At 40.3% G+C, this 24,349-nt stretch overlaps 2 protein-coding genes and 1 pseudogene across 2 annotated transcripts in view; 2 read left to right on the forward strand and 1 right to left on the reverse strand.

Annotated features, from left to right (window-relative positions):
* Positions 1-4: 4 nt before the first annotated feature.
* On the forward strand, positions 5-17,935 carry LHFPL2 (LHFPL tetraspan subfamily member 2). Its single transcript, XM_064405667.1, has 2 exons — positions 5-434; positions 13,488-17,935. Exons 1-2 carry the CDS (start codon positions 5-7, stop codon positions 13,742-13,744), a joined length of 687 nt encoding a protein of 228 aa, XP_064261737.1. The 3' UTR covers positions 13,745-17,935.
* LOC135291207 (uncharacterized) lies at positions 13,814-17,935 on the forward strand (annotated as a pseudogene).
* Positions 17,936-20,800: 2,865 nt separating this feature from the next.
* SCAMP1 (secretory carrier membrane protein 1) overlaps positions 20,801-24,349 on the reverse strand; it is a 40,986-nt gene continuing 37,437 nt past the window's right edge. Inside the window, exon 9 of the mRNA XM_064402902.1 lies at positions 20,801-24,072. Coding sequence (XP_064258972.1) covers positions 23,908-24,072 — 165 coding nt within the window. The 3' untranslated portion in view covers positions 20,801-23,907. The remainder of the gene's footprint in view (positions 24,073-24,349) is intronic.

Raw genomic sequence — 24,349 nt, forward strand, 5'->3', positions numbered from 1 at the left:
CAATATGTGTCATGTCATTGTAACGTGTCGGTCGATGCTATGGACTCTCCTGAGTATCGTGGTGGCTTTTGCAGAGCTCATTGCCTTCATGAGTGCAGACTGGCTGATTGGCAGAGCAAAGCCTTCAGGCTCCGAGGAGGTGGACAACAGAACGGGGGGACAGCAGGAGCCCTACCGTCCCACGCTGGGCATCTACGGGCGCTGCACCAGGATCCCCCACATGCAGTTCTCCAGACGAGACACGCTTTGTGGTCCTTATGCTGAAAACTTCAGTGAGATTGCCAGTGGGTTCTGGCAGGCAACCGCTATTTTCCTAGCCATGGGAATCATGATTCTCTGCACCGTGGCATTTGTATCTGTCTTTACTATGTGTGTGCAGAGTATTATGAAGAAAAGCATTTTTAATGTCTGTGGGCTGCTACAAGGGATTGCAGGTACGTGCACTTTGAGAGCAACTAAACTTTTAATTTTGGGGTGATTCAGATGAAGAAATGTAGCAATTTGGGCCTGCCCACAGACAGACTGCATTAGGCGGACCCAAAGTGATTCTATTTGCTGGTGTTTATTCAAACATAACTGAAATTTATAGCTACACAGCATGTAATACATTGACATTGGCAGCAGAATTGCAGCCTAATGTGTGCCAAAATGAACTGACCAGTATTGCTTTTGTTTGCTGTTCATTTTTTTTTTCCTCTGTTTGAATTTCTTTCAGTTACAAAAACTTTTGTCCTTTGCTACCAGCAGAGAACAAAGTTAGTACTCATATTAAGGCAGTCTATCTCCCTCTCGCTACTTTAGTAATTTTTCCATGGACCAAAGGCAGTTTCCTTAGTGTCTCAAAGGCTTCATGACTGTGGTGAGAGTAGAAACCACCCTAGGGCTAAGAACTGGTTATAGTCGCACACCCAGTTCCTCCAGCGTTTCATGTGAAGCTGCCTCCTTCAAAGCTGTGAGCTTGACAAGTGATACCTTGAGATAAACCTTTCCTTTATTGTTCAGCTTATTGTTCAGCTGCAGTTACACAGCCCTGTGAGCTTGTCTTTTCGCTGTTCAAGGATCAGCTGTGCTTTGCCTGAAAAGACGAATTTGTTCTAGAGATTTGGTGTTTCTGTTTAAACCCATAGATTTTACAGAGATGAAATGACTGTTAGTAAACCAACCCTGGACAGCCATAGTTAGAGAAGTATTTATTTTTTCTCTAGTTGCCACTGAGACACAGGGAAAAAGGTTTTAATCTTTTGTGCTCTCTGTGTGTGTGGTCATCAGGAGGAGGAGAGTGGTCTTCTGCCCTGCCTCTGGCAGCCCTCAGAGACCTGAGGGAGGGGATGAGCAGGGCTCCCTCCTCTTTTTATCTCAGTGGGGCTCTTAAGCAGATGTTTTCAATTCACAAAATTATTTAATCACAACAAAAAATTAGATTTTTACTTGTTTTGCTTGAAATGTGAATCCAGCTTTCCCCCTTCTCACCTCCACTGAGGTGGCCAAACATGTCTGTGACAGCTATACCTAAACAGGATGATATTGATATGATATAATACCTAATGATAGATATTCAGACCTTTATCTGAAGCTGGATGGTTTCATTTGCTTAGTTGAGACCTAAGAAAATCTTATTCTAAATACACATGGGGAAGTAGGTGAAGACTGACTTTACTGCCTACTGCAACCCTCCAAAGTCAGCGTTACAAGCCAGGGACTGGCTGATGCTGCCTCAGGACCACTACCACAGTGGCTTTCACTGTTGGCTACTTCATTCGTCTTCACCATGGAAGCATAACACTTACTTCATGTCACCCATAATGTAAGGTTTGTGCTTCTGGAGCAGAATTATATCCCGAGATTGGCTAAAGATGCTTCTCTTCATATGATGGCATACAATTAGTGTATAGGTCCTTTAGATGAATATGACAGGTTTTGCTGTAGTGATTCCTGGTGTACAGAATTTGCCAGAAGCAGTGTGACAAGGAGGCAGCTTGGCAGTGCAGATTAAACCGGGGAAGTTGTCAGTTTCTTGCTTTCTTACTCTGTTCTTCAGAAATAATGCATGACTTATTTTTCCAGGAGATACAGTTATTACTTGTTTGCTTTTGGAGGGGCATTTTTATGAGAGAGATTGCTTAGCAGCATAGATAGATCTTTGACATGTCACATTTGGGTCTTTTGAAAACATAACTTTACTTAAAACTCTGATACCATCTCAAAATACCTAGTCTGTCACCTAGGATTTGCAGGTTGAAGGTACTTGTATTTTGGAATAGTGTTCTGAAGACCATGCATTTGTGAGAAAATGCATGCTGAGACAGTTTTATGTTTTATTATCAATCCAGCTGTATCTATAATGGGATTTGCAGCCTAAAACATTGAACAGTACAGTTGACAAAGCATTTCGTACGTGTTAGGGCATAGATCAGTCCTTCTTGAGCTGTACTCAGCATAGAAGCACTTCTCAGTGCAATTCAGATAAATGACACGGCATGAAACTGGGTAAGAAAAAGGTCACCTTAGTGAAACATTGCTGCCAGTATTTACAGCCAGGCATCTTGTGGCTCGCAGTTTGTTTCCTCAAGATTAATTTTATTGGGTCCACTGCTACTTTTGTGCCAGTAGTATTACAGCATCTGCTTACTTAATTGCAATTATTTTCCATTGACTAATGATGGCTGCTAATTTAAACTTTGCCAGTTCCTGAGTTTTGAAAAATGCTTAAGCACGTTGCTTAAGAGGGACAGTTGTCAGCATGGCTAATTCAGACAGGGATTATGATAGATAAACTAATCCCCTGACCAGAGAACAAGTTATAACTCTGTCTTTATAATCTTAAGCATAGCATCATTCTTTCTAATGTGAACAATTATGTTTTTAGTAAGTGTACAAAAGGAATTCACAAAATAATTTTGTTAATCAATATCTTTGCAAGTATGCCAAACATCTCCTTTTTAAAGATGAGATGCACACATGGTAGAATCATCTACAGGAACTGAGGATCTTGAAGACTTTATCTCATTTAAAATCTCTATATCTTTGCAATAGAGATTTAATATAATTAAAAACATACGACAACCTAGTTTATTCCTGGAATTCATCATGACAAAATGATAACAGGCACCAGATATATCTTTCCAGTCTAGCAAGATCTGTTGTGGATGATGCCTATAGTGAAATTACAGAGCAGAAAGCAACATCTCTTCTGTTATGGCCCTTGGACAAACGTGCAAATTGTCATTTAGATCAACAGGAGGAAGCCATACAAGTATCTGGACCACAGGGATTCTTTTATTATTTTTGTGGCAGAAAATGAGAAATACAAGGCCATAAAGGAAGAAAATATGGCTGTTGTTTAAACTCCTGTAATTCCTTTGTTGTAGAGCAAGAACTTCTACTACTTTACTTTCAGACTGCAGTGCCATTTATTCTGCAGCTGTAGAAACAGCAGTCAATAGTCCTGGTTTTGGAGATGTTTGCAGATTGTTTCATATGGACAAGCTTGTTTTCTCTGCATTAGAGTGCAGAGAATGGAGACATGTAATTGAATAGATAATTACTATCCAGAAGGGGAAGACCACGCAGACTTTCATTTGTATGTCTTTTTAGGGAAAGTGTTCTACTTTTAGTTTGTGAACCACTTGAAATGGAGAGGCTGGAGGAGAAAGGATATTATTACATGCTAACTGACAAGAATCAATTCAAAGTAAACTTTCACAGTAATTATGTAGCTATAGGAAGTAAATAATTGGTTTTCCAGTAGTGACGTATGTTGGTATGTCTATAGTGTAGTTGCATATGTATTTACAAATCTTATTTGGGCTTGTGTACTTCACTTCGTTGCTAAGTAATACAATATAAACATAACCTAGCCTCAAAAGAGGGTGGGGAGAGCTTAGGACAGAGCCTAAACCAAGTTTGGCTTTAATCTCTGATAGTTTCCTTTATGAAGTTCATAATCAGCAACTTGGCTTCCTTTTTTGGCCTCTGCCATGGCTGGGCAGACACAACCCCTTCCCCACAGCCAGTGTTTGCCTGACTTGCAGCTGAGCCACAATGCACCAGCAGCACCCTGACTGCACACCAGGGGGAGGAAGCTAAATTAGCTAAACTAATATTACATCACAGAACTTGAGCAAGCCCTTGTGGGTTTTTGTGGGGACATCATGTGCCTGCAAAGGCTTTGGGGGGAGCATTGGGGAAATGGAGCTGACACATGAGGAAGGCTAATGGATTTGGGAGTTCAAGTTTTTTTACTTCTGTTTTACTGTGCTGGAGCAGGGCTGCCTTGCCAGGAACATTTACCAAAAGAGGATAAAATAGTTCCTCCTCTCTAAAATCTTTCCAGGATGCTGATGGCTTCATCTGGGAGGTCTCTCATAGGTCACCCCCTTTTCATCTCTTCTTCTGTTCACAGTCCACTGTCTCCTAGCTGGGGCGTGACAGAAGCATGTAGAAATTGGGTTGCAACTGTCAGAAGACCTGCTGTGTGCCAGGTGCACACCACGGAGTGTCTCTGGTTTATTCAGGTGAATATATGAGTGCATTTTGCTGTGTGGCTTAGCTGGCTGTGCCATTGGCATCTTTAGCAGGCAGGTGTCCAGTCAGCCAAAGCAGAGGTTTGTGTTTTCAAGCGCTGCTGCAGGCAGGCCAGAGAGCAGTAAGTTCCCTTGGATGCTTAGTTGAGTCTGTCTGTTTGGGCCCAGATGCTGCAGCTTTGGGCCTCTCTCTGTCACCCCAGAAGTTTCTCCTCCAGCATTGCTGGGGAATGGCTCAGCTTCTTCCTTTCCAAGATCTGAGAGGTTTGGTTTTCCCTCTGACTCTTGCCCTGCAAGTTCTTAAGCAATAATAGCTATTCCACAGTACTTTCTCTTCTCAGGTGTCTCGAGAGCTCTTTTGCATTCTTTGTTCTGACATTTTTGTGATTTCTCTCTATGACTTTCCATGTCTTCCTCTTTTCCCTTCTTGGTATCTTGGAGGGTTCCTGCATCAGCAGCTGCTGCAGGACCTTAGCAATAGTTCAATTGCAGGAGTACAACTCTACCCTCAAATACAAAGAAACTTCTCTGCAGCTTTCTAAAATGAAGAGGTGAAATTCAGTTTCAAACCAGCTGTGTGTATAGCAGTCTGTCTTCACTGCTGAAAGAGTTTGTTTTACATCTCTTGAGCTGAGAAATTGTTCAGCCTGTTACACTTACTTGGCATCGTTTTCATTTTGGGAGTCTGGGTGATTAGGAAGATGGCCTGAGCAGAGTGTGATAGGAACCATCTGAAGGGGATGAGGATCTGGAGCTGGTTGTGGGGGTGGGTGAAGTAGGATGCAGCCACACAGGGTGGGCTCATGGTGTGTGCAGCCATGCGACTGCAGACTCCTGGCTGCTGGAAGTTAAGGAGGCCGGTGGGAGTTGCGAAGGAGGAAGCTGGGGAGGAAGTGGGAGGTCAGCCAGGCCTTTCATCATAGAGGGGAGAAAAAGCAGGAGACACAAGCTGTGGGAGAGGGGGCATGAGGCTTCTAGCACTCTTTCATAATTCAGACCATAACAGAAAAGGTTACAGTAGTTGCAGCATAGTTTAGGATGTTTGTTTATAGGTGGCATCATGCTGTACAAAGGCATTATTTTGTCTGAGATGGAGACAAACAAGTAAATAAGGAAGCAGGCACCTTGTGAGCTGATGTTGCCTGCCAGCAGCAGAAGCTGTTGAACAGACAGGGAGCCCAAGCAGTAGGAGAGCAAAGCAAGAGTGATTTTGCCCTTGAAGGCAAGGAAGCTTCTTGTTTGTCTTTCTAAAATGCAGAGCATGCATTTTTCAAAAAGCATATTTCCTCTTTGGATTCAGCTCAGAGGTTTTCTTTTCTGGTGCCAGAATTCTGAATTCTTGGGGTGGGAAGAAAGAAAAAAGTGGGGGGAGAGGGATTTCTGATGGAAATCCTGACAGTCTGAACTGCTTTTGCTGTCTGTGGTATAGTGCTTCCTGTAACCTATATGGCCCAATGCCAGCATGATATCTAGTACACACTTGGCTGCTGAAAGTTCAAGCAAAGGGAACTCCTGTCTTGGAATATGCCAGGGAAGGAAAACTAAGTTCAAGTGCTAAATTGCTGTTGAGCCTGAGGGAGACCATTAGTAACTTCAAAGAAATAAAATTAAGATGTCAGTGTTTTGGTAGATTCGGTGGTTGACTCATCTCCTGCACTATCAAGGTGGACACTTGAAAACCAGAGGACACACAGCAGATTAAAATTAATTGAAAAATAAAGAAAAATGTCAGGTTTTCAGTGATCAAGTTTGGCAGTTGATTATCTTGACAAACATAAATCTCTTCCAACAAACAGCGCTTTGTGTGAGAGAGACTCCCATGCTACCCACTGAGAAACATTTTACTGTGGCACATGTGCACACTGAGGTCTCTTACTTCTACCAACATAGGTGAAATGCTGAGCACTTATTTACACCCCTGTCCTGGTGGTGTGGGAAAGAGTGCTGGTGACCCCAACAGGCCATGGAGATATCAGGAGGGCACAAGGGCTCTGTTTCTGTCAGATTTTTGGTTCTAGGCCTCAGAGCCAAGACAGATGCTGCTATTTTTATATAGAATGCAAACACAAGGAAAACATTTAAACTTAGCTAATGCTGTATTCTCACTCAAACACAAGAAAAAAAGACAAAAATAGCTCTGTCAAGAAAAGGGGCTAACTTTTGCTAAGCTTCTGTCTTTGGTGTTCCTGATGTGGTGGTGAGGAAATAAGTCAATTTGAGTTGTGCTTTCTTACCCAGTACAGATGCCCTGCACTCTGCTGCTGAATAGCTCATGAAGCCACAGGAAATTCTCCCCTTCCTGCACCTCCATTTGCCTTTTCCTTCAGGCTGAGTCCTAGTTCCTCTGCAGCTCCTCTCCCCCACCCCCAAACTGAAGTTTTGTTTGTACTACGGGATCAGTATTGAGGAAATGTAAGGCCATGAAAAAGGTGACCTGTAGCCCTTTTACCTCTGTTTAAGCTAAGGGAGGTGGTTGTTTTGGCCTCCCTTACTGAGCTATAGTTATATTTCATTCCTTTCTACTAACCCAGCATGAGTGATTGGTGGTTTGGAGGCAATGGCACTCACTGGTTGAATAGTAGTGGAAAAGGTTATGGTGAGTGGTAGGAAATAGATGGGATCTTGTCCTTTGCTTCTTTTGAGAACAGAATATTTAGTATGACCTTTCTTCCCTGATTCAGAAGCCTCCTTGAATTTACCACCCACAACTGAATTTCTCACTAAAGGAGCATTGACGGAGCCTTTTCTTGGGTCATCCTAGATTAAAAACACTCAGTGCTTTTTTGGGTTTTAAAGTAAAATGTGAGAGTGGCTGAGCCTGAGCAATGGCCCGATGAGTGGAGGGTCTTTATTTACCTCTGTACTGCTGAAAAAATGTAAACATTTGGTTTTTCCCATATAAGTTGCTTTGTCTTGACTTAATTGCTTGGGTTGACAGCCACCACATGGGAGCCCCCAGAGTGTGGTGACTTTACACAGCTGGCAGCCAGCAAAGAGACAGCAGTGTCACTTCAAGGCTGGGGACTGATTTTGCTTTGAGTCTACACATTTTCTTCTCTCCCAGCTAATGGGCACTGTCACCACATACATAAAACTTATTAAAAACTAATGGTGAATTTACCATCTCCTCTCTTAAAAAAAGCAGTCTGCAGGCTCACACTTCACTTCAGAGAAGTCTGAGCAGTAAGATCATACCAATACAATAAACAACCCCCAAATTCCTAACGCTGAACTAATAGACTGAGTTAAATTGTGGCTTTTTTGGGGGAGTAGTAAAATATAATGGTTGAGTGTTCCACCAGTAGTCCCCTGCACTGTATTTCTGTCTCTGTTTCCAGATTGCAACAGCACTAATGTCATCAGAGGTTTGCATAGGTTTGGTTATGAATAAGTATCTACAATTTGCATAATACATGGAAAAAGAAACCTGAGTGTAGGAACCTTATCCTCTTCCTCAGCTTGTGGAAGGCAGTGATTAGGGAAATATTTTTTGTTCTGGTATGTGCATGCCCTTATAGTACCCTGAGACAATTCTAAAGGGAAAAAAAAATCCGTGCAGGTTTTGAGGCATCACCTGTTGTAGGTTGTAGTATTAAACTACTACATCACAGGTTGTAGTATTAAACTACTAATTCTTCTGCCTCAGCTTAGGGTATCCCAGGTACCCTGGAATCAATATATGTGAGCAGTCATCTGCAGTGATTGAAGGTATGAAGGTGTGCACTTGCCTCAGTGCACTGCCTGCTGGCAGCCCTCCCCCTCTCAACAGCCATGCTTCCAACATGCCCCAAAACACATCTTCTTGTGTTAGCCTGCACCAACTGTGATGTCCAGGTGGGATTTTTAAAGCATTGATCTTCATAATACTGTGAATTTTTCTTTTGTTTCTCATGCAGCATTTATGAGTGGGCCAGAGGCCCATTTCCAAGACACTAGGGCATGCAAAGTCTCCCCTTTTTTTCTGGGCAAAGACTTACTTGCCTCTGGTCAGCTGCTTGCATTTGGTGGGTCTGGCAGTCATCCAGGGGGCTGAAGAGCAATTGCAGAGGCAGGTCTGGGGCCCTGTGCTGTGGGTACTATAAACAGTGCTCCATTCAGCATCTCACACTTTTCCTATAGCCAGTGTGGAGTGCCAGAAACACCATGTCAGCAGGCCTGAGCCCATCTCTTGAGCTCTCATCTGATTAAAATGGTACTACTGAATCACTTCACGGGCTGAAGGTGTCTGTTGTGCAGCTGCCAAGTCCCTTCACCTGTCTGCCAGGGGCAAAGTGATCAAAGTGCATGAGAGGTAACCTGGTAGCATCCCTTTGTCAGGAAAAATTTCCATATGGGAGAACTTTCTTGTCTTAAGCTACACTAGTATATTTGTACAGGTATTTAACATATGAAATGTTCAGGTAGCATATTGACATATGTGGAAAAGTGAGCAAAAAAGGCAGGGTGCCTGGCTGATGCAGTGTCCCTGGACTGATTCTTAATCCCCGGTGGTTTTGCAGAAGGTTAAAACAATCAGGATCAGTGCCACTGGGGATGCAGCCCACCTGCACTGCATGGCAAAGCTAGTCCCTCCCTGCTTTTACCCTTTGACCCTTTTTTTCCTCTCTTAAAATGTTGCTGCTCAGTTGTGCGGCTCCATAGGAGTCTGTTGCAGTGCCACCTCATTGATCATAGCTGCTTAATTTCCTGTTTCTTCAGCAGTATTTAAAAGCTTTTTTTACTATTTTGCTAGGAAATGAGTAGATAGTTTCAGGCTTTGCAATGGAAAGTGGCTTTGTTAGTATATGATCTTGTTTAATATGGCACAACAGCAGCTGCACAGGAGACTGTCAAAACTAAACAGCATGCCTTCATCTGGCTAAACAAGCCTCTGCCCTGCCTCCTGTCTCAAGGGTTGCTTCCAAGGAAAAAGAAGGGTTTTACTCAGATCTGAACCCCAGCTCATAATGTGACATAAAAATGCCCACAGTGAAAGGCTGGTCTGTTGGTTTTCCACAGTGTTGGCCTGGCGGCATTGCTGCAGTGTATAAAAACCAGGAGGAACCTGGTACAGCTGCAGGCCTTTAAAAGGGGAAAAGTTCTTGACAGAACTTACACCAAAGAGTGTAAGACCTCATAGGTGAGGTCTCTGGGTAAAAAAGTAATTTGAATAGTTCTCTCTTGTCATTCCTAGGCATCTGGCAAGACTGTGTGACATTCATACCTCTGTTTTGAGGATTCCTCAGAGCAGAGGTAACTGAGAACTGGCAACAACTAACAAAAGGAAATTTTGAAAAATAATCATATTGATTTCAAGAAGCGGGATTGTGCTGCTTAAAAAGTAGAAACAGTGAATGTGTACAGCAGAAGCTGCAGTTTCAGCAGTGCAGCTGTGCCCATAGAGGGATTTAAATCTAGAATAGTGCAAGCATGAACTCTGTGGATGTGCCTGTAGATGAGCACAGTGGAAAATAGCTTGTAATATTTTCAGAGTGAATTTGTTCCTCCCAGCAGGGTGAACAAACAGCAATAATTTCACAGGTAGGTTGTCTGTGAATTAAAAATAATTTCTTGTACAGCAGCACAAAGAACTGAAGAGGTTCATTGTAGAAAACTTGTTCAGACAGAACACACAATTTTTATTCTCTGTTCTTTTTCTTGAGTACTGGCTTCTCTTCAAAGACACAGGGGCAAACAAAAACTGATTTATTAAGGAGAAAAACTCCATAATTAATATTTACTGTCCTTCTGCTAGATATGTCTCAAGGCAAACTGTCAACAGAAGATAAGTTTTTTTCTCCTTGTCCCTTTGCATCCATGTTTCCAGGAGTAGAGGGGGGGTTCTTTTTGAGGGGTGTCTGGCTGCAAGTAATTGAACAGTTAAGTGCTTTGGTTTGCTGTCTGCTGTTTCAGGCAGTTTAGGCAATGGTTTGCACTATTCGTGTGTGGTGGAGCATCATCTGTCTGTTTTGTTCAGCTGTAGGAGTCATTGAGATGGGCTCTGTGACTGCCTCTGCTGAGATACTGGGTGGCAGGAAGCAAAGCTGCTCTTCCATTGAACACTCTGTTCTGGGCTGATGGGGAGAGGCAGGAAGGGACACTGCACAGCTCAGCCATTGCTCTGGATATGGGAGTTTGAGCTGAATATGTGATGAGGGGCCTGTGCCTCTCCCTTTACTGTTAGCGTGAACCAAAGGAGTGCCTTTCTTCTGTGGGTATTTTGAATTGACTTAATGGAATCATCTTTATTTACTTTTCCTGTCAAGCAGGAACCAGTTATTAATTAAATAAGAAATTGTGATAAATATTAGAGATAGTGCTAAGATGCTCATGAAACGGAGAAGTAGGAAGGAGGTTTGGTAGTGAAAATACTACTTTTTTTTTTATTTCATTGTGCTGGTCCAGTATAGGAGTTACAGTTAGCTGTCTGAAATCAGGTACACACTCTGACTGTATTCAAATCCATAGTTACGGCTTTCCTCCAGACTTTGTGTTCATTTGTGAGAAAATAGATGAAGTTTATCAAATTGTGGCTTTTTATAGTATTTATTATATTTATATATCCAGGAAATTTCTGTACTTTTGAAAAAAAATGGTCTAAGTCAGTAAAGTCCTGATGACTACATTTGGCAGCCTTTTGAGAGCCTGAGTTTTGGGTAATGGCTTTTGAGCTTGGGGCATACATTCCATGAACCAGTAGCTTTCAGGCGTTGCCCAGTGCTCTAGTTTTGATAAAAAGTGATGGAAATGTCTTCTTGGTCCTGTTTTGACACTGGGCCATAAGCTGGGTTTGCTGTTAAACACGGGCTGTCTAGGTTTGTGAGTGATGGAGTGGTAAACTTTAAAAACTTCCATGTTGGCAGCAGCTATGCTGGCATTTCAGATCCGGCTTCTTAATTCAGTGATGGTGATTTTTACCTACCAAAGGGCTTGTGATCGTTAGAGATCGCAGCAACTGGCCCATACCAATGTGCAGTCAGAAAGATACACAGCGTGGTCATACTGGCTGCGCAGAACAGGAAACTAGTGATGAGTAGGGGAGAAGGAACTGCTGGTGTTTAGTCTGAAATGGCTGCAGGGCTCAGCAGGATGAATGCACAGCTTATCCAGGTCTGTCCAAGATAAAGCAATACTTTATACTTAATGTATTTGGCCAACCAGCCAGGAAACACTGCATAAAATTTGTCACTGGTTCTTAAATGTGAGCAGTGATGAAATCCCTCCACAGAGAACGGATATCACTCACTAATGGATTTTGCCGCCCCAAAGAGTAATGACATTTAGGTCATTCATGCCCATGGTGTTGTGTCATCATTAGAAAAACGCTGGAGGAAGGACTTTCTTTTGTGAAATGTCTGGCATTCACAGACATTAATTTTAGACAGTTGGATGATGTTTTTTGCTTTTTGTGTAAATTAATTGCTTACTAGCTAGGACCCACATTTTCATTGTTGATGAAGCCAATGTCATGCATCTGGCCAAATTTCTTTGAATAAAAATTAAGGAACCCTAACATACTGCAGAGAAGTCTTAACTGCTAGTCTAACTGAATGGAAGCAGATGAAAACAAGTCTTTAAACCTGTTCTTTGTAATCTCTTGGTTACAGGAAAAAAAAAAGACTGGCTTTTTGTGCACAACTTTTAGCCTGTTTCTAGAAGGTGACAGCATTTTTAGCAGCTGTTTTCATCAGCATACCAGGTTAAATAAAGGGATCTAAAGTGCAGGAAGAGTAAATCAGAAATATTTATGGGATCTGGAAAGCTATATTAATTTTCTGGATAAACTGACTGCATTTAAAAAAAACCTGTTTTTCATCATTTTCCTTTTAAGTAAATTTTTAAGGTAAACAGAAAGCAAAATTTGATACTGTGAGCTGTTCTTGTGTTTAGCTCCTTCTTACATTCCTTGTAGAAAGGAGGTATGTGTTTAATGCATTGTGATTTTTTTTAGTGCTCATGAAAAAGCACTGTTGCCACTAGCATGTTAGACATTTTGATTAAATCTCCTTTCTTTGTGCAAAGATGCATGTGCAGGGACACTAGTGTGACTTTCAATTTCATTAATGAAGCCCTTCACTGCTTAGATGGTCTTCATAGAGAAACCTGTAAATACAAGAGAAAATCACATGGGTGGAACAAGTTAGTCTGAGCTTTTCACGTCCAGCCTGAGGCACACCAGGCTCTTGGGGGTGTTTAGCAAGATGGGGAGTTGAGGCTTTTGCCCCTGCCATCACTGGAAAACTGCTTTCCTTCTGAAGTAGTTAGTCGACTGTTTGGAGCATCCCAGGGTTACGTATGCACTGGCTATGGATACTTGGATCTGTTTGTTTGAGGCAGGCTCCAGAATCCCTCTGTTATGAGAGTAGCTTAGTGAACTGGCAGTATTATCTTTCTACTATGTCCTAATGTGGCAAAAAAGTAGAAATGTGACTGGATTTTTGTGGTTTTGGGGGTTTTTGGATTTGTTTTGTTTGTTGTTGGTTTTTGTTTGTTTTTTTCCAGGCAAGAAAATTGATGTAGGCAAAATCCAGAGGAGAACAGGCAAACATGTTTATGGTGAATTGATAAATAAAGCTAAATACAAAATCAAAAGTGGATGCAAATATTCCTACATTCTTGAGAAGTGCAAGCATAAGCAGTAGGTGGAGATGCTTGAATATTTTGCATGCTCTGTATTTGTGGCAATAATGTGTGAGAGGAAAGGATGTAGGAGGAGTACAGAGATTAAAGTAAGGAATTAGGCCATTATCATAAAAAGTAAGCCTTTCATGACATAAATCACAGGGTAGCTTCAAATTTAGTTGAAAGACTGCATGGCATATACGAGGCAACAATCAGTAAAGGAAGATTGGATGGATGAGATGTCAGTTTTCTCCTAATTGTGGTAAATTATGAGTATTAGTGACCATAATAACAGTTACTAGATGTGCTGCATTTGGTGTTAGACTGATTGTTTGTAAAACTTCTTTCTGTTTTTACTTCTAGGGCTCTTCCTTATCTTAGGCTTGATACTTTACCCTGCAGGTTGGGGATGCCAGAAGGCGATAAGCTATTGTGGACCTTATGCTTCTGCTTACAAACTAGGAGACTGCTCCTTGGGCTGGGCTTTCTACACAGCTATCGGCGGCACTGTTCTGACGTTCATCTGTGCAGTCTTCTCGGCGCAAGCTGAAATAGCCACATCCAGTGACAAAGTGCAAGAAGAAATAGAAGAAGGAAAAAACCTTATCTGCCTCCTTTAACTCCAGTGGGGAAAAATACCAGCACCTGGATCTTTATCTGCTTTCCATTGACTGGGCAAGCAGATCCATTTACCTGTTTTTACCATTTGTGTGATTGAGCCCCGTGCATTCCAACCCTGAACTACTGAAAGGGTCTTTCTTCTTTGCTGGGCAATGAGGATCAGAGAAAGGATCCCAAGAAAGCAGAATGTAAATACTTGGGGATATTTTTAGTTTCATTCTGTGATCAGGACACAGTGATATTAATCCGACTGGGGATGTGAGTAGTCACATGTACATAACAGGAATGTTGTTAAAACTGAAAAATTCTGATTGATCGGATTGCCTAACCCACCATGGTCACTTTGAAGAATTTGGGTTTAAAATAATAAAAGCCAGCACATTTTTTTTTTAAAGCAAAAGAGAAGCCTATTTTAATGAGGCTTTGTTTCCAAGGGCTCCCCTCACTGGTGAATATTTCTTTACCATCACCTGGTTTGGTACCATTTTCATGGAGGTGCTTTTTGGTAGTGAACTTCCTAGAAGTACAGTGCCTTCTTGGATATTAACTCTATGTTGGAGAGAGCAAAGCTGACGTTTACACCAATCTTAAATCATTTAGAAAGTCAAGTCCTTACCAGGTTTCTCTCTCTTGAAACTTAGAGCACAAGGTGTGTGCAGCTTATTACTTAGCAGGTAAATACTGTTTCCACTGACTAGACAGAGAAGATGTTGTTAAACTGGCTCTCACCTGATTAACATAAAACTGAAATATTTTTACAGCTGTTATTAAAACTTCTGAAATCCCAAGCAGACAACAGCTCCCCACAGTACCAGCCATATCTGGGCTGCAATCTCTCCTACAACTGTGGATTCCACATTGTAATTCAACATTGTACTTTTTGTCTTGTCAGTGAAACGTCATTCCCAGTCTACAGATGAGTCTGTCTCATGACCCAGATGCACATGAGTCTTTAGGAAATTTAAATTTTTCAGGAAGCCTTTACAAATTCTTTGTGGCTGGGAAGATTTTTTTTCCCTTTTTTTTGTGTGTGTGTAGTAGTAGACCTTTTTCCAACTAAATCAGCAGAAGTTAAACAGATGTTGCCACAAATGCCTTTTTTCTCAAAGCCAGCTCGTTGTGTTATTTGTGGTGTTGCCTCACTTACTAGAACTACTTCTGATACGAAGTTTGTAAGGTATTTTAACAAACAAAGGAATGATGCAACTGTGCCATAGGAGAATTGGGGATAACTGATCTGAGTAGTTCTAATTAAATACTAGGTGAATTTTAGATTCCTTTTCTTATTTCTTGGTAGTTTAACATCATCTAGTGACAATGTTGCTTCACTATCACACAGAGCAGAGGTTCTTGGTTTTGCCTGGTCAGTCCCTTAAAATGTGCCATTAGTTATTAAAAAATGGTTGTTACTGTCCAGGTAGGCAGCTGCTCTCAAGGCACTGCTGATGTGCTTCACAAGACAAGAGCTGTTCGGCAGTCCTGCCGGCGGGCCCGGGCAGCCGGGAGGATTGGGGAGCAGTCACGGAGCTGGGGTCCCCTTCCAGCGCCGGCTGCCCACCAGTGACAGCAGCTCCAGCCTGTGCCTCTGTGCCCATGGCACCTGCCACCTGTGCGCTGGGCAGATACACAGGTGACCTCTGAGACGCAGTGCAACAAGGTCATCTTCTGCCTGTATTCAAAAAGGGATTGTTTTAACCTAGCCTCTTCTTGCATTCACCTGCTTCTGCAACCCACATCCACCATCAACTACTTTAAAACACTCAATGGAACTACTGGAACTCAATGTTCTTTTAAATATTGAATTTAAATCCCCCCCAAAGTTATGGTCTGGGACCAACTGCCTGCACAAATCAAGATTTTAATAAAGCAAAATTACCAGCACGAAGTGGTGCTCGAGGGTGAAAACCAGAACCCACACACCCTGTCCACACCTGTGTGTCTCGTTGGCTTTGCCCCATACACATCCCCCACACCTGAAGGACATGCACTGGGCTTGTACTGGGGTCCAGCAAGGCTTCCTCCAGGCATCCTTCCTGAGCCCCTTCTGGAGCATGCACTGAACCTGGGCCACCAGCTCAGCTCTGCCCTGCCCTCCAGGGCCCTGCAGCTGGGACAGAGGGGGTAAGCAGTTGTATGAGTACCATATAAACCAGCTAAAAATTACTATGCAGATGTACAGTTTTAGCTTCCTTAGGTGGGTAGCAATCCAAAGTCCAGGTCACCATTGCCAACAAGACTTGACACAGTATTAGGGTGAAAAATGCTGCACTGGCTTAAGCACTCGATTAGCCAGAATCAGGTCAGGTTAGTCCTTACAAAGGTCGAGAGAGCATACTCCACTCTTGTTGAGAAGTAAACAATGAACAACCTTCATTCATGTTACTACCTGACCTCTGCTGTGATACTCATGATGCTTAAAAAATTTCAGTAGTACATTTTGTTTGGGCTTGATTTTTTAAGTATTAAAGAGATTTTCAGTGGCACATTTTGCTTTTGTTTGCATTCGTAACCAAGGAGAACCAGCTTTTCTGCTTGTTGCTGGTATATTATCAGCTTGCTCTGCAACAGCATAATTAACTAACTTGCAAGAATATCCATGTTCATCACATAGTACAGACAGAAGACAGGCTGGGAAGAAATACAGAGGAGAAATAATCAGAATTTCTTTTCTCAGGGTTCTGTTTTTCTAGCAAGTGATAAGGTGGTATATATAGCGATTTTTTTTTTCCTGGATGAGGTTTTCAGGTGCAGGGTGCACTCCTTAAAATTTCACAGCTGTTTAAATTGCTCCTGAAGTTCACCTCAGCAGTAGCTTTCAAAGGCACTTTGGGAAAGAAAAAAGCAAAATCAGCTTAAAGCTAATTTAATTGATTTCATGAGGGGGCTGTAGAGTGTAACTGCTTCTTAATGTACATGCACTGCATAGGATCTAGTGGAATTTGCTGTGGATTCTTTAAAACCTGTGTGCCAATTAGTTCAGTTTAACTTTGTTTTGTGGTATTGAAGATTTCTTCAAACATCTGTGGTTTCATCAACTTCTTAAAACTTATATTCAATAAAGTGCCATAGACATTTTTTTAATTGTAGCATATTTAAATATATATATTATATATATATATCTACACAGACTTGTGTGAGATGTGCAATACAAGGAGTGGGTTTTGTGGGGGGTTTTTGGTTATTTTGTTGGGGTTTTTTTTTGTTTCATTTTGTTTTTTAGTTTTTTGCTTTTAAACAAGTGATTGGAAAAGGGACTTCCCAGGGAAGAAGTGTCTGGAGTTTGGTAGTGTGGATATAGTGCAACACAATAAAATCACTGATGTTGAAGATCAATACAACAGTAGTAATAGCAGCTTGAAGATTTAACAAAAATATCTTCTAGATTGATTTGAATTACTCAGAATACAGACACTTCCACAGTGTGAAGCTGTGTCCACCTCTTGCCATTAACACTCAAAAAGCTCAGCAAGGGTTTCTTAGTGTGCTTTATTTGTAATGTGGCACTGCAAAAAACATTGCTACTGAGCTATTTCTGGGTTGTCTATATCACCTTTGTATCTATTTTACTCAATAAAGTTCTCTGGATTCTGAGATTTTATTTTTTTTAGCCAAATAATTTCCATTTTGCATTGTTACCCCCCCCAACCCCCCACTGGAGTTTCCCACATCCTAGTGGTAAATGGAGAGGAGTTCAGGCCTTCCTTGGAAGCTGTGGGCACTGGTGCCTGCACCTCAAGGAAAGGGCAGAGTCCAACAAAAGCAGAGCACGGCAGCAATGCATACACAGCTCCTCGGTATAGGAAGAGCGGCTGCAGCAATCCAGCTACAGTAGGTTTTGAGCCATGGTTTATTTGTGGTACTGTTTTCTGTTCTTGACTCACCACTATGTACAACTGTTAGCATGAATGATGTACCTAATGTCTTCTTTTTAATCTAAATTTCAATTAAATGTGAGTTTTTTAACTTTTAACAGGAGTCTGACTACCTTAATACAAGCATATTGGACAAGTTGAGACAAGCTGAACTTTGACTGTAGCTTTAATAGGATTTAAGATCCCAGTCCAATGATGTATTTCAGATTCCCATCTGACTTAAACAGTTATTACTGATTACTGATCAGAAGTATGTGATCTGAAATTGTAACTTTGTGTTATATAATACAGTTCCATTAAAGAGACCGTCTAATTGAATATAGCTCTGACAAAATGTGTTTCATTTTGCAACTAAAGCACTGCATTTCCTTTTTCATGAAAAAAGGTAGTCACAGTTGTAAAACAAATATTGCTTCACCATACACAGATTTTAAAAATGGTGTTTGCCATAGTGTGTTTTAGCTTTCAGCTGTGACGTGACAAACACTAGAGAAAGGTTACAAAGCCATCCTACAGCAGAACCAGGAACAAGGCTTTCCATAGTTTAAAGAAAAGTCAGCATGTCTCTTTATTTGTCAGTCACAGTGGTCCACTTCCATTAAATTTATATATAATTATTCATGTATAGTTTAAGTACACTTCCAACAGTTCCTGAACTACAGAGAAGCAGCTCTCAGTTACAACTTGGAACATCTAGTAACCTATAATCCAGAAGTTAGGGGTTAGATGCCACTGAATGCACCACTACCACCATCAGTTTATGAATTTCAAAGCACTTATTCTCCAAATATAAAACACTGCTTAAAGAAATTAGTAAGTACAGATTTAAACAGCTAAAAGTATTACCTTCCTTTTTCAGTAAAGTTAATGGAGTTGGCAGTAGCAGAGAGTTTGAGTCTCCAGTTGTGTGTATTACCCCTTTCTGTATTCTTGTAACTTGTTCTCCAAGCTCCATCTGGGTTTAGAATAGTGGAGCAATCACAAAATGGATGTCTATTATCAGTGTTAAGAGTGACAGGAATATGAAGATGTTGTCTTGTTTTGCAATTCACTGAAAACTTGTTTTCAAACAAATGCCTTTTATTTGGAATATCTTGATATCAACAAAATTCTGAGAGTGTAGGAATCAGTATCTGTAACTGGCTTAAGGTATCACTCAGATGTGGTGGGATCAATAACTTGGTCTGACCAAGGTAAAAGAGAAAGAATGTCAGATTTAATCACATAGGTCTTAGGCTGGAGTCAGTGATCTCAGGAGTGTTTAGTTTTTTCCATCCTGTAATTGATTCTGTGATTCTGTATTCTGACTACTTCTGATTGTTGTCTTACCTTGGACAAAAAGTGTCACCCCACTGCCCAATCCAGGATATCCATTTTTTCTTTCAAAACATCATGCACTCCTCTAAAAAGAACATCATGCATTCTTCTAAAAAAATACAGGCACAGCAAAGACAACACTTCGGCACTGAAAAACAGCAACCATGCTCTGGCATGTGTGCAATGACTACAGCTCAGAGCAACACAATTGTTTAATTAGGCTATAAACATGATAAAATCTACTAGCAGCATTGTCAGCTGGAGCAGTGGCAGAGCAGCTGATGCCACAGAGGCACCAGTGGTCAGAGGCAGCTGTTCTGTACTGTGGTCTGGGCTCCAGCCAGTATTGCCTATCCAACTCCAGCTGTACAAGGTCACAGAGCAGAAAAGCTGAGTGCAGAGCCACAAGAAGCTGAGGCCAGCCTGTCTTCCAGGCCTGCACCAGCCATGTTTTACTAATACAGCCTCAAACTTTAATAAAAATAAGTCCCAAATACTTCCCATCTCTCCAGCTGCACATTTCCCTTCCTAAATCATGGATATAAAGAAGTAAAACTTGGTATTCTCAATGCTGTAACGAGCAGCTTCTCTGTATTGAAGTATTCTCCTTCACGTCTGAGTGTAATGTAACAGGAACATGAAGGAGCACTTGCCAAAAGCAGGACAGTATGCTTATTTTATATACATATACACATACACTTATTAGTCAACAGGAAGCTCCAGGTATATTGAGACTACAACTGTTCAATGTAATCACTTTCATCCAACAAAAAGCATTGTTTTAGTTGAGCAGTTTTTTCCAGACCAAAATGTATGGCAGCATGAGCCACAAGTTACACATCCTTATCAATGCCTTTTCTCTTTTCCCCTCACTATCATGTGATGCCATATCTAGTTTAATTCTTGTATAAAGTTTCACTGACTTTTGCTGCTGAGCTAGATCTGCATTACTGCCTTTGTCAATCTTCCTGATTTTTATAGTTACGAAAATAAAAGCTGCCTGCAGATATAAAATTAATTTGTAGGAAAAAAGTACAAACTAATTCACACATCTTTTAATGTTACTGAATCAAACCTATTTAATTATCTGACCTACTGTGCCGTACTACGGATTAATAACCAGAATGTTCTAGGTGTGTGGCTTTTCCTTGGCAGAAATATCTTCCCAGAAGTATCACTGAGTATTTTTAATTACAGTTCTCTTAACCCACACTCTTCTCTCAATGTGTGCATGATTTTCCAACTCCATGCTTACAACTTATTGAGGAAAGTAACCTGAGCAAACCAGAGGAATTACGTCCCATGAAGAGCACTAAGACTGTTTAATAATTCTAAACATAAAACATGACTGGATCCTATGGCATGACCATGCTTACATTTACAACAAAGTACAAAACCTCTTCCTTCCTACAGATCTAGGATGGCAAAACTTCTTCCTTCAGTTTGCTGAAGGAAGAGGTTTTACCATCCTAGATCTGTAAATTACAAAGATCAAGTGATGAAGAGTTTTCATACTGATTGATGCATGCATGTGAAAGTGTCTTCAAAAACACGTCTGCCATCTCCCAAAATAATCCTGACTGTACCTCAGAACGCTGTTCACTGTATCATTGCACGAATAAGCATCATGCATTTGCAAACTTACCTACATCACAGTTGTCTAGATGAAGTCATTCAGCCCTTCAGAGGAAACCCAGTAGTAAGATGAGTACTAGACAGCAGATGCTGCAACTGACATTACATGAAAAAAATCAACAGACTGTGCTAGTGACTAAGGAAAAAAAAAAAGGAAGGCGGGACAGCAGTGACACAGAAATGTTGATTCACTGGGAGAAATTAGGAAAATAAATACTACCAAAGCAAAGCTTTTTTCAGCAACTTCATTTTACTTTCAATAATGTTTTAAGAGTCACTTAATACCTGTAGAATTCCATTCAATCATGACAGAGCATGTTTAATTTTAACCCTTGTGAGTTTACAGCACAAGAAGGTAAGTTGCAAGTATTTTAACAATTTTCTTCGTAACAGTTGAGTAGACTAATCCTCTTTGACCACATTTATTGATAGTGGACATTTTGCTTCACCATTTCAGCAGAAATACAGCATCTATATACAGAATTATAAAAAGCAAGTCAGACTTTTACACAGATCATCGTCCCTGCACATCACCCTGACTGTTAGAAGAAAAATCCCCATTATTGGTCAAAACTATACAGAGCGAACACCTAGGAAAAAAGTCTTTTTTAATTCTATGACACTGTGTTAATACAATAAATATACAAAACTTCTGAACTACCCAGACATGCAACAGAAGGACAGAAGAAGTGCATTTGTACAGAACCATGACATTCACCAGGATGGCAGAACATTGTTAGTAATTTACAAAATATACAAACATCCTCAGATAAATAAAAACAACTCCTAAACTACAAATCAAAGACTACTGACATTCCAGTGTTTAAACTTCATACCTTGTACTCTGTTTGTCACAATACTACAAAAAGACAACTCAAGTGGGTGCCATACTCTGATTAATAAGAGATTGTAAAATTTAATTTTTGTTAGGTACAAAATATTTTAAACAAATTTCAGCCTTCTGTTGTCAAAGCTAAACAAATTTTTCCCTCCCTTTCGGGCTGCAAAGTATCACAGATTTCTGGTTTAAAGTATTCACATGTGACACAACCCTGAATTTCACTCAGAAGGCTTAAATCTGTACATTCAACCCATGATATTACAAATCAACAATTCTTATACACAGAACATTACATATGTTTTCTTAACCTTCAAACATTTGAGAAAAAAATCGACCTGTCAAATTCAGGTTTTATTCCTAACGTGTTTGGTGGTTTTTCCCGGTAATCTGTGCTATTATGCAATTTTCAGTTAAATTGTAAAGACTGTGTCCCTAGGATTCCAATCCAAGAGATACCAAAAGAATTCCCTAAATGTACATTTAAAAGTACATTTTACTGTACTTTTAAATGTACATTTAGGGAATGTAAAGTAATCCATAGCAGAGTTCCTAGATACAACCCTCAAGTTACGTTTAAAATATGAAATTAACAATCTTGATATATAGCTTCTAGAATGATGGTCCCCCAATCTCAGCAGAGAACAGTGACTTTCATCTGGAAAGCTTTAAAAACATTCCACGCAAATTTACGTTCAATGTTAGCATGTCCACTATTATGACATTTTAACAGCCTTGTTAGATAGAATATTTAAGCACATATATTCATTAATGTGAACTTCAGCACAGGTGAAACTATGACATTTTCTCAAATTCAAGTGTGGTTTAAAGAAATTAGTAAATGAAAGGAGACTAATAGGAGAATTCATGCTAACAGTGTATTACTGATTCAAGGATTAAGCTAGGGGAGTATTTTTTTAAATGAGCTTCTGTTATTATGAATACAGTGCATTGAAACAGAATACAGTGTATTGAATTAGGTCCACTTTCAGAATGTGGAGGGGCTTCAGAACTTTATGCTGTGTTATGATTCACCTTAAGAGCTGAATTAACTTCAGCCATGGTGTGTATTTACACAGGTTGTGGGATAACATCTTTCCATTTTCTGGAAGAGTTTGAGAAACTATGTAAGTATTGTATATAAGTCTCATGAGGCAATCCAAAAATGTAAGGTCTTCAAAGCAGAGAAGCTCATACTATACCGAGTCCTGACGATATTATATTCTAGAATATTGTGATGGTATATACCATTATGGATTGTTAGTTTCACAGCATCAATCTAACCTCTTAGGCCTCCAATTCAATTACTTAAAATTTAAATTTAATAAAGATAAACATCTCTCCCTTTGCCGAATCAAAATTGTTTAAAAGCTTTTTTTTTTCCTATAGCTTAAATCACATCACAGAGATGGCTCTGAGTTAATATGAAAATTCATTCAAGTATCTGTCAAATGCCATTGCTTCAAGAACCTGGTTTTAGATAATATTCTTGTTAGAAAATTAAATACTGTATATATAGTGTTTTGGACAGGCAGTAAACAGAGTGACTGTCCGGGATAGAGATTTAGTACCACTGTTAAACATAAATCTATACTTGAAAAAAAACCCAAACAAAAACTAACCAAAAAAATCCCAAATAAAACAAAAATACCACTGCACATGGAAGAGGGACAGAGGATACGTGAATACTAAAGTTAAAAATAGCAAATATATATTCATTTAGCTCTGTGATTGAAATCACCAGTTAACTTCTTTAAACTGAACTATTCTATTACAGAGAATGTTTATCCCCCATAGTAATTTCTCACAGGTAGAGAATACTCCATGGAAATACCTACAAACAAATGCTATAAAGTGGCGCAAGTAAATTCTGGACCAAAACACTACTTAAACAAGATCAGGTAACTCAACAGTATTCATGCAAACTTACAGGTTTATATCAAAAGACTTACCTAATAAAAAGAAAACAAAACCAAACAAGAAAAGAATTTATACTCTCTGCCTGACTTGTATTTGACCCCCAGCAGCTGCTGAAAGTGCAAAAACAGTAGTCAAACCTAACAATATATCTCAGTCACTTCTTATGGTAGAAATAGGGAAATCAGTTCTTGCAAAGAAAAATAATTAATCCAAACTGTTTTCCTGAACTTAAAAAAAAATACTGGAGTGAATTGCTAAAAAAAACTTCCATATTCTTACTACATTGATTTGATCATTGTATACCAGAGTTCATTCTCAGGCCAATTGTTGAAATTATTTGTCCTCCATAAACTATATAAAGCTTTACATTGCAGAATTCAGCATGTTAAAGAAGGGGAAAAATGGTTTTCTTTTTAAAATAAATAAATTTCTAATAAAATAAACCATTTCCCATTTAACCCATGCACAGCTGCAGAAGAAACAGACATGCTGCGTGAATTTTGATCTAGGCATTTAGGGAATACAGTAAGTGACTGGAAAATAAAGAACAGTTGAAGAGAACCGGGGTGACTTTGTTTCTCTACATCCGGTTACCCTTGAAGGCGTTCTGAGCTGCACTGGTGGCTGCTGTCGAGGCGGCATTGGCTGCAGCAGTTTGTACAGTTTTGTTGGACATCACTCCCGTGGCAAACTCCTGCTGCGCCTTCTCAAAGCTCGCGCCAGTCGTGCGGTACAGCCCGTGCACCTGCGGAGGGAAAAGCACTGAGAAAATGGTGCCGCGCTTCCCACTTCTGAGCAGACCAACAGCAAAGTCTCAATGCAAAATGGAGCTGTGAGGTGGGGAAATGTGATTTGTTCATGTGTTTGAGTGAATCCAGAGATGAGAACATGGGAGTTTTTCCCACAAATGTCTGAATTTTTCATTGTCCTGTTGCACACACAATTTGACTGTGGGGGATAACTGTAATTATCTGCAAGTTCAGAAGGGTCTCATCATGTTCACTAAAATGTGTGATGTATAT

The sequence above is a fragment of the Passer domesticus genome, chromosome Z, assembly GCF_036417665.1.
Source record: "Passer domesticus isolate bPasDom1 chromosome Z, bPasDom1.hap1, whole genome shotgun sequence".
Taxonomy (NCBI): Eukaryota; Metazoa; Chordata; class Aves; order Passeriformes; family Passeridae; genus Passer; species Passer domesticus.

Excerpts from the sequence above, each read along its gene's own strand:
- LHFPL2 (XM_064405667.1), top strand. The coding sequence starts at position 5 with ATGTGTCATGTCATTGTAACGTGTCGGTCGATGCTATGGACTCTCCTG. Across the intron at positions 435-13,487 it reads GCTGCTACAAGGGATTGCAG|GGCTCTTCCTTATCTTAGGC; the intron begins GTACGTGCACTT and ends TTTTACTTCTAG.